Here is an 11,075-nt window from a genome sequence, read left to right on the forward strand (position 1 = left end):
AGTCTTTATTATAAAGCTAATCCAAATAAATTGAACATCTTTCTATGCAATGGAGCAACAAAAACAATGTTCTTAGATCCCAGAAATCTAGATACAAGTGAGATAGTTTGGGTACTTGCCCTCTCTCTCTCTCTCTCTAATAGTTGAGGAAGAAGTTGCATTAGCCAATCACGTGCTCCCACGAGAGAGAAAGACAGTACCCAAATTATCTCTTTGTCACTCGTTTACACTGTCGCCGTTAGCGTGCTTTCTGCGTGTAGTATATGCTCTATGGGGTGCTGTGATAGTTTTCTGTGTAAACTCAACTCACAATTACGTAAAGAGTTTAAAGCGATATCATCCAATATTTTCAAAACTGCCGCGATAATATAATATTCGTAAAAAGCCACACAATGTATAGTTGTTCCGATGTCAATTGGAACCTGTAAATCTTAAAGCACAGCACCGTATACACTTCTCCTGAAATTTCTTCTTATGATTTGACCATAATGTGTCTCGTAATTTATACTCGAATGGCAATTCGGCCAGTCCGGTATTGGTAAACTAGTCCGCCTGATGTATAAATTAATCCACTTGATGTAGAATTGACGGCGGCGCGCTGGTCATCAAAGCAAACCTGTATTGGTCCACTAGGTCGTAAATAATTTGTATGGTACACGGGTTCACTTAGCTTTGCCGCTTTGCCAGTGCCGTGCAGAGCATTGCTTGGCGGGGTATGTTGTTGGTATAATACGTAGGTAGGTATTATTATTTATTATTTATTATTTGATATTATTATTTGTTCATCTCGTAACCAGTAAAGGGTAATAGTTATTAAAATAAATGTTATATGTAATTATCTAGTAATTTATCGTGGCTCTCTGGAGACTCTTAGAAGCGGAGGATAACGAAATAACTCGGAAAAATCCCCAAATAGTGGAACCGGTTTTTGTCGAAAACATCGAAACAAACTCAGAGTTTAAAAACAAAGATTTACACATAAAAAGTCAACGTATTATATTAAATATAGATGAATGTTTGAAAATTGAAAATAGTGAACAAATGTGATAAAAAAGTTAGGAAACGGATTAACGAATTGACTAAGATATCCAAAAAAGTCCAATTTATGGCGTAATTAAAGAAGGATTGATCACGGCACAGAGGAAACGGAAAAATACAAAATTAGAAAACTGACGATTTTACCAGATGTAATGCGGCGCACAATTTATAATATGTATAAAGAAAATAAAGTTCCTACTTTAAACATGATTCGTGATAAATTAAGCGATTATCCTGATTATAATTATAAATCTTTAGATATTTTACGATATGCTTTATTACAAAGCGATTTTAAACATAAAAAACTTGACAATTTTATGGTAATTATATGGTAATATAGCTCGGAATATAGTACATCTAGACGAGACAGGACTAAAATTTTCTGGACGTCTTTAAATGTTTTTATGCGGTTTCAATTGAGATCGTATACCCAAGTCGATTGTGTCCCAAAAAAATGTTAATAATGAGCGTAGTTTTTACGTTTTTAAAAAACTGTTTCTAAAATATCTCGCAATAAAATCAAACGCGATATAAACACTCACTTTTGACATTAAAAATAATTTTAAAAGCCGTCACTTTTGACAGGATCATAGAAAAATTTATTTATTCAAAGAGATTTGGGATAAGTTTTTAAAGCGCATAAATTTAGAAAAAATCCTAAGTTTGTAAATAGCTTTGATCCTGCTATGCGCATTCCGATATAGTGTTTACAATTTACATAAGGTTCAAAATTCATTGCGTTAATTGACTCAAAACCGTGTGCACCTGCCTGTTGGAAACTGATTTTATTTTAATGCACTAGGAACAAAGCTAATGTCAACATCAAAACTTAGGTTAGAATATATAACCAAAACTTACCATAACAAGTGAACTGAACGGGAATATCTGATACAACTTCGTATATGTATTAGTATTTTGGTCCAATAGTTGACCATAATCCTTCTTTCTGTTGGCACTACTAATTACAAAAAAATTTGACACGTGAGGGAAACTTCAAATTTATGGTAAATCTAGCTAAATGTTTTTTTGGATCTACTATGGACAGTGGTTGAGTTTACATTTGGCGGTTAAGTTAAAATTTCCATTTGTTTACTGTTCAAGTCTTCACATTTTAATTTATATAGTCAACATAAAATTTTATTTATTGTACTTTTCGTTTTTTAATGAATTTACTTTTCCAACGACAATATTATATTCCTACTCATCAGATTAATACTGTTTCCTAAAGTGTAGTTCACTGGCGAAAATCGCCGGAAAGTGCTTTCAGCCAGAAAATTCTCCAAATTTCTTACGGTTGTAACCAAAGCAACCATACGATTTCCATATTGAATTAGGGTCATAAGAATGTTCGTGAAAAATCTCTTTTTTATGTCACCGGTCAAGGACGTTGTCGGTATTTTGCCTTATCCTTTTATATGTCAAATTTATTGCCGAATTACATTAATTTACTCCTTTAAGAGTTTTTGTTTTTGTACAAACGATAGCAATATTCGTCAAAACATGGCAACTCCAGTTGTACTTGCGGCTACAGTAAAACATACATCAACGGTAATTATTCACTTTTCTGGGTATTTTTATTTTGTAATGAATATTCCTCTTTTCAGTTAATATTCTTACACGGATTAGGAGATACAGGGTACATACCTGATATATATTTACAAGGATTAAGAATAATGTAATATTTTTTAGGCAAGGATGGGCTAGCGCAATGGGTGCTTTAAGGCAACCATATGTAAAGGTAATTTGTCCAACAGCACCGACAATGCCTGTGACACTTAATGCTGGATTTCGAATGCCAAGTTGGTTTGATTTAAAAACACTAGATGAATCTGGCCCAGAGGATGACCAAGGTAAGTACATTATATGTGATATTCCATTGATAGGTACTATACAACCTGTTAAAAAATGTGGTTTAACTCTATGTATTTTTTGTGTGTAATCTCATGTATAATTAAATAACGATGGTATGTATAAAGCGAATCTAGTTTTTTCATGTTATTCTGATATCAAATGGGTTTTGCTTATATTAAAAGCTATTACATAAAAATTATTGAATTTACAGGTCATCAGGTCGTCACTGTGTAAATATAGTAAAATAAGGATCTATAAAATATTTATCATATTGAGCCATTTTAGATTAGTCTTTAATAATTGTTGTTTTACGCTAACAATTTATTTATAAAGTAAAATTGGGTACGTGTAATGTACCAAATTTATTAAGGAAATTTATGAATTTCTTCTTGAAGTTATGTATGAATTAGAATTATGTTCTAATTTTTTCAATTTTTAGGTATAAGCATAGTAAAGTTAATTGTTTCAGTGTGTTTTTATAGAGCTCCAATTAGCAAAGGAGGATTATAATTTTTTTTTTCATGTTATCTAGTAAAAATATTCTCAACAAATTCAAGGAAACTTAATTCACTTTCTATGTATTTTTATGAACTGTGACTTGATTGCATGGTTGATGATAATATTTTGAGTAAAAACGATTCAAGTCTTCATGAACTGTGTAAAATAAATTTTCTTGAATAAATTCGTAAATTTATTCAATAACTTTGTCAAATAATTCATAAACAAATTGTCGACATAAAGTCAGCACAATAAGAGATGAATCTTTTGCACTATATCCTGTGTTTTACGTAAAATAAAGTAATGTCTGACTAATGACAAATACAAGCTATGACTATGACTATGCACTAATACTAAGCTGTAAAGATAAACTTATTTACAAATAAAGAAAAGTAAATATAATTAAAAAAAGTCAACGATAGTGTTAAATAATAACTTAAAATGTAAATCCTAATTACATCCTAAACTACTAGGAGCTACTAAATAAAACTGCTAAATCTAGAGATAAATAAAAATAAAGGAATTAAGTACTAAGTCGTTCGTTCAGCTTGGGATGTTGTATCCTTGATAGCATTACATTTACAAAGTCTTTTAGGCCTTTAAACATATAGCCATCTAAGGAAATCTATTTGCTGGAATGTATATTTCATATATATTGCATTTTCTCAATTGCACCGTTTATATTTGCCATGTTTATTAAATATTTAAAAACCGAATTTGATATACCTGTTTTACAGAATACACTGTTGTCATCGCGATCTCTAAACTCGCAGATCATATATAAACCAAAAGATATAATAAAGTACCGAGAAACTAAATGCCGTGATTCATTCGGTTTTATTTGCTCTATGGTTACAGTGTTTTATATAGTGTCTTTAAATGACATTCTATTGTAAAAATTTTCCTAATACATACTTATGGCACATTCTTTTAGCCACATCTCGCTTAATATTAGAGATAAAATCATCATATGTCATATTCTATTGGTAGTAGCGTTCTATGCAAATAAATAAAGGGTGCTGTATTTAAAAAGATTTCTTTTACTTCTTAATGTCAAATTGAATGTTAGTCGGACAGTTCTTATAAAAAAAGTTAAAGGTATGCTTTTAAAGAAAAACACTAATTGTATTTAAAAGATCTAGTAGTCAGAAATTTCATTAATTGAACAGTTTCTGCATACTGTACATTCAAAGTTAAGGTAATTAAGGTACCAGAGGATCAATATATGGCGAGGGTAGGGAGCGATCTTGAATATGGCCATGACCTTTTGACTATATGTTACCGGACATAATTTTAAAAAATATGTATAATGTATGCAAAGGATAGAGAATGAAACAGTAATACAGGTCTTTCTTCTTTAATATATTTTTCTAAAGCCCTGTTTTTTAGATACAGGTCATTCCACTTTTGCAAAATAATTATATTTCAACAAATTCAGTTAGTACTTTTCATTACAATAGCATTTCTGAGAAAAAAATATTTCTTCCATTTTCTTCAAAGAACGAGCCGTTATAGAGTTTTTAATTTTAAAATAAGCTCGAAAATAACTAGAAAACAGTGTATGCAAATTTTTTAATTTTAATTTAATTTTGTTAAAATATAATCTTAAATACAACACAATATGTTAATTTGTAAAAATCATTGGCATTTCTTTAAATGGGGCACTATATTTGTGTATGATGTATATGTTATGATGGAACATTTTCTTAAGATCATACTAATATGAGTTTGAGAGTGCTGTTAAAATAATATCATTAGAGATAAGCTCTAAAAACCTTATATCACTATATTGTAAGAAAAAGTTCTACCCAACCAGAAAAAATATACAGGGTACTGGTGGCAAAACTGGCAGTGATAATTAAAATATAGTTGCATCAACATAATCCTAATCAAATTTAATCTATGGTCTGCAAGTTCCAAAATGTTCCTATAAATAATAAAATGGGAAGCTAATACAAGCAATATTCCTGATGTGAGCAAACCTTATAAAAATGTATACTCGACGGCCAAAATTATAGATAGTGATTCATCGCTAGCTCTTGGACTAGTAAGGGGGATGAAGCGTGCCGGGAACGAAAATCCATTGGCGTGTCTGCGTAAAAGGCAACAAGATATAGAAAATATTAAAAAAACATAATAAAACATAACATCTAATATTTTTTACGGTTTGCTATAACCGGCACTTTGATCAATTTTAATTATTACAGCATTTTAAAACGTCTCAGTTGTGTTTTTTTAATTTATAAATTTATTATAGCCATGGAATTAGACCCCTTGTCTACGCTTATGCTATGACGTTTCTCAGGTCGGGCAAATCCGTTTACACCCACTAAAAAAGCATTTCCCTATTCCCTACCAAGTGCAAAAGACAGAGATAAAATATAGATCGACGTTCAGTGTAACTGTCTATACACTATTATAGATTGTACCGATGTGCATGGCGAGCGGCACAAAGATAAATAATATTGAACCGTATAGAAATCATTTTATATTTTATACGCATTATGGTAATAGTGTTTTTATATTATGTATTAGTCACTATAATTTCGGCCGCCGAGTATAGTTTATATAAATCTTTTTTATTGGGGTTCACCTTGTAGTTATTAACTGTTGAAGTAGAGTTGCAAATCAATTTTTTAACATCATTCTTTTTGTTTCTCACTAAATTTGGATAATTTTTAATACATATTTTTTGTCACCATTTTTAAAAGTTGTACTTTTTGAAAGAAAATGGTCTATTTATTTGTTATCGATATAACAAATCGTTTTCCAAGTAAATGCAATTAATAATAAAGATAATCTATTTTTTTAACATTGATATGGTAATAAAGAACTGAACATAACACGATTGATCCCTTATTTAGCAAAATAAATGTATAATGCCTAATAAAATTTGATAATACATACTGATTTTGCTGCATAAATGACTAATATTTGTTTTCATGTATCTTTGTCATTAAACACATTTTTCTTGAAAACGGTTTATTGTATCGACAACAAACTAGTATACTTTTTTTCATTTAAAAAGGGTGGTAAAAATTAAAAACCAAATTTTTTTAGGTGCTAAGACTGCATTGGATGTTTTGCTCCCAGACCCCGAAAGTTGCAAATTGCTTCAAAATTTCCTAAAATTATCCAAATTTAATAAAAAAAAAGAGCGGTAATGAAAAATCCATTTTTACCGCTCAGTTTCAAAAGCTAATAATCTATGAATGCAAATAAAAAAATTGTGATGTTATTTTCGTGAGCTCTACCCAAATAGTGACAATCTCTTGAGATTGCCACTATTTCTTGCACATTCTTTATATCTGACACTTGGTATTTAAGCTGTGATTTCACTTATATCTCATCATTTTTGAGTATATAGATGGTACATGGTATATAACATCGAATATAACATATATGTCATTCTTGTTTTAATAGTTTTAATTGTCATAATTATTATACACGTGTTTTCAGGAATTAAAACGGCTACAAAGCAAATTCATGCCTTAATTGAAAATGAAATATCGTCAGGTATACCTGCTAATAGGATACTTCTGGGTGGATTTTCACAAGGTGGCGCTTTAGCACTTTACTCTGCTCTAACTTATCCCCAAAGAGTGGCTGGTGTAGTAGCCCTCTCAGCTTGGCTGCCATTAAATAAAACTTTTCCAGCTTCTAAGAAAACAGCTGATGATATACCAGTAAGTAAAATTTTGTTTACAACTTATAATTGGCTGTGGCTTTTGGATCATTTGTGGGAATTTATTTATATTTTATGTACACGTATGCCAATGAAGATCATCCTTTTTTTCCCTATTTTGTACACCTTATTGAAAATACATGAACAAAAACTATACAATAGATTTTACTTCGTTCACTTCTCAAATTTGAATTAACGAAGGAATTCTAGTAACATCTTTCTAATCAGCTTATTTTAATAGTAAGAACAGTAAGAGCCAATATTTTTATAGTTGTAAGTGTAAAAATATACAGGGTATTTCATTAACAAATCTGATACATTTGGTTCTTAAAATTAATGCAACTTTTATGTAGGTATATTTAATTTAATGTTGTCTCCAGAAGTCACTGTACTCTTTGTGTACACTGTAAAAACACTCAAAAATAGTTTTTGTAGGCTACTCTTTCTTTTTCAGATTTTACAGTGTCATGGTGATTGTGATCCAGTGGTTCCGTACAAATGGGGACAGATGACCGCTTCTGTCCTAAAATCTATGCTTAAGAACGTTGAGTTTAAAACTTATCGAGGGTTAATGCATACTTCTTCCGATGAAGAACTTCGTGACATTAAGCAATTTATTGATAAATATTTACCTAATCTATAGACTTCTTTTTTTCCAATGCCATACCTCTTACTTTTAGAGTATGTAATTCAATTTTGTCCTTTTTTGTTTTGAGACATTCCCGTTTTTGCATGCTATCATTTTTAGATCGTTTAATGTATAAGCAAATGTATATTATTATTAATTTATTATTTTAAAATCATTAAAAGAACCACAATTATGGTTTAGAAGAATCTTAGTATTATTTAACGTAACCTACACTTGATTTGTTCAGATGTGTTTCGCTGTGAAGAATGATAAATATCTTCCAGCAGATAAAAAAACTACCATTATTAGGAAATGAAGGTAAATAAAACGCCTCAACAAATTATGTTAATATAATTTCTAAAATTCCTAATCTATACTGTTTCGAATTTGTATTTCTGACTAATACATTTCGTCTAAATTTTAACGATAGTAGAATAGGCAATGCATTCATAGTTATATACCCTACTGCTTTACTTTCTCCCAATAAAAAACTGAAGTCGCCATCTCTCACAAAACCTATAACTTCTCTGGAACATGAATGCCTTATACTGGTTGCCTGAGGAAGCCACAGTTCTTTCACTTTGCTTTTATAGTTTTTTAATATATCCATATCAATGGGAATAATCTGAAAATATAGTTTTCATCAATTTGAAAATTATAGATAAATGACTTACCTTTCCATTTCTTTTGGCTCTAACTCTTCTTCGTCTCAATCTTTTTAATAATATTCTATGGTTTTTCGTTAATTCTTTCCTTAACTTTTCATTTTTGTCTGGACAGTTTTCTTCAACAGGTACTTTTTTTACATCTCCTTCTTGGGGAAGACAAATTATAGCAAACTTTTTACATAAACCTTTGCTTGCAAATCTTATGCTCACTGGAATTAAACAGTTATGGAAGCATTCTAGTTGTTCAACATTTTTTGATTTAGAAGATAATACATCCTGCAATAAATTTAAATATTTAATATTATGAGACCATGCTTTCTTTCATTTTGGTATTCCTTGTAAATAAATTATTAATTCAGCAAAGTTTCCACATATAGAAATATACTTACCTGTATCATTTTTAACTGCTTCTGATCTCTTAAGACAAAAAAATCCTTAATTGGCTCTGCTTTTTCGTTCCACTCATTTAGTAACAGTTGCCAATTCCAGTCAAATGGACTTGCTATTTTAAATTTGTTATAATTTGTTCTTTTATTTGGTGGCAGCTTGAAATACACTTCTTTACATTGTTTTGAAATTGACAGTTCTTCCTCTTCTCCTGCTGATGTATCAGGATATAACTGGTATGGTTGGTTCATTTCAAATATGATAGAATTTGTTTCTTTTAAGCCACCTGGTCTGGCGCCCCACATTATCAATGAAATCCAAATAGGTTGAGCCCAACCGGATGGAATAATTATATCCCAACCACTACTGTATCCTAAAATGATATATTTCAAAAGAGCACAAAGGCTGCACAGTAAAAATTCTTTAAGTTTTCTATATTAGACATTGGGTAATTTTTTTGCACTAGTACATCATAATTTAATTTTCATTCTGGAAACTCTAATCTATTTCAATATTATTATACAATAAATCAGTTATAACTGAATTTTTGTAAAATTTCGTAAAAGCAGATACTTATAAGATTGATCTTCAAATATAAAATCACATTTCTCAGTGTAAATTAATCAATTATATTAGTTTTTTTGTTGTGAAAAACACTTACCAATATGCTGTTGATTTCTTTTCCCTGGTCTCTGTATAAGCATAATAGGAACTGGTACTGCTTTTTCTTCCAAGTCTGACCCTGGGACTAATAAGTTTTTGCGCAATTCAGTTAGCTTAGAATTGGAAGGTTTAATATCTGCTGCGTTCTTTCTAATAAAATCGCTCCAAATAGGACCTTCTGCAAGAAATTCAGGTAATGGATAAATATTCTGCGAAGATGCAATTTCTGGTAAAGATTTTGTACGTTTTTTTGGAAGATGTAATCTAGGATCTTCAATAATTAGAGATAAAATCATATGAGGCGGTAATTCGTTAATGGCAGAAATATTTTTTAAATTGGACCAGTATTCTCTTTGAGATTTTATGTCTGTGGTGTAATATTTTTCCCATTCTAAAATGTTTTCATTACTTTCTGCTAGATGAAAACAATTTTGAAGAATACAGTTTGCTAGTGGACCTGTTAGTCTGAATCTGTTTAAGTTTAGTTCTTTTAATTCTATATTTTTAAAATTTGTATAAGATTTTCCTTCATTTGAACAGTCTACTTCCATACTACTGGCTTTTAAATCAAAACAAGAAATTAACGTATCTAAGGCTTCAGAATAATAAGCAGCATGTATCCAAATCCATAATACATGTTTATTTTGAACTAGGGAAGGTTTCCAATTAAAATAAATAGTTCCAATAGCTTTCTTGTTATCCATCTTAAAGATGGTAATACCACCTTCCCTAGAGCCTTTTGAATATGCCTTTGCTGCTATGCTTAAACCCAAATGAGGATCTGAAATTTTTTTAAAATTATCTATAATGGCATCACGAGCTCCGGTTATTTCTACACAATTGTAATATGAAATATCTTGTAGTAAGCAGTGGTTAATAGTTGCTCTATAACAGGCTCTATAAGTTTTATCACAAGTACGAAGAGGTAATTTGTATCCCCATTTTTCAATCATATGAAATCTTTTGGCATGCCACAGATGAGTGTTTAACCATTTATATCTTTTCTGCCTTCTCATATAATCACTTGTCAAATTATTAAGCCTACGTCTATATTTGCGTGAAGGACGTTTTTGCTGAATTAATAAACCTGACTTCTTCATTTGATTTAAATGAATTTCTCGAAGACGTCTTGGCAATCTCTTAGCGTTATGAGACATAGCTCTTCGTCTCATATGCCTTGGAAGCTTTTGAAAGGCTAATTTTGTACCTGATGTGTTGGCAAGAGCAGATTTCATAATTTGTATTTCTTTACCGCGGGCTGCAGTAAATTTGGACACTGTTAAATTTTGTGGAACTTCTTCCTCACTGTTGTGCGATCTTAAGTCCGTCATTTTTCTAGTTACAATTAATCTTTATTTCTCAATTTCAACAAAAATAGGATCTTGTCGCTTTATAAAATGTATATTAATATTTAAATATCATTAACACTTTCAAACACTGCGCCTTGTTCTTCTTAAACTTAAAAAACATAAAACATAACCTAATCAACCACAAAACACAAAAACAGGGAGACTCGTAGACCATAGACAAAGACATCATAGACCTTATAAACTAGGACTGCCCAACTGCCATTATTCTATGGCTAGAAATTGGCCTCAATGATTTGGGATCGAGGGGGATTATCCCTCTTTATCCTGCCTCATCTCGTGTAGGCCTG

At 30.7% G+C, this 11,075-nt stretch overlaps 2 protein-coding genes across 2 annotated transcripts; one reads left to right on the forward strand and one right to left on the reverse strand.

The window, feature by feature from the left end:
• Nucleotides 1-2,425: 2,425 nt before the first annotated feature.
• On the forward strand, nucleotides 2,426-7,906 carry LOC108912973 (acyl-protein thioesterase 1). The gene is made up of 5 exons (XM_018718409.2): nucleotides 2,426-2,586; nucleotides 2,643-2,674; nucleotides 2,728-2,888; nucleotides 6,847-7,073; nucleotides 7,527-7,906. Exons 1-5 carry the CDS (start codon nucleotides 2,539-2,541, stop codon nucleotides 7,713-7,715), a joined length of 657 nt encoding a protein of 218 aa, XP_018573925.1. The 5' UTR covers nucleotides 2,426-2,538; the 3' UTR covers nucleotides 7,716-7,906.
• Nucleotides 7,907-8,040: 134 nt separating this feature from the next.
• Nucleotides 8,041-10,882, reverse strand: LOC108912967 (ribonucleases P/MRP protein subunit POP1). The gene is made up of 4 exons (XM_018718401.1): nucleotides 9,417-10,882; nucleotides 8,758-9,128; nucleotides 8,375-8,644; nucleotides 8,041-8,325 (listed from the first exon to the last, which is right to left on the reverse strand). The coding sequence occupies exons 1-4, from the start codon at nucleotides 10,747-10,749 to the stop codon at nucleotides 8,041-8,043; spliced, it is 2,259 nt and encodes a 752-aa protein (XP_018573917.1). The 5' UTR covers nucleotides 10,750-10,882.
• Between the last annotated feature and the right edge of the window lie 193 nt (nucleotides 10,883-11,075).

The sequence above is a fragment of the Anoplophora glabripennis genome, unplaced genomic scaffold (genome assembly GCF_000390285.2).
Source record: "Anoplophora glabripennis isolate ALB-LARVAE unplaced genomic scaffold, Agla_2.0 scaffold253, whole genome shotgun sequence".
In the NCBI taxonomy this organism is placed as follows: domain Eukaryota; kingdom Metazoa; phylum Arthropoda; class Insecta; order Coleoptera; family Cerambycidae; genus Anoplophora; species Anoplophora glabripennis.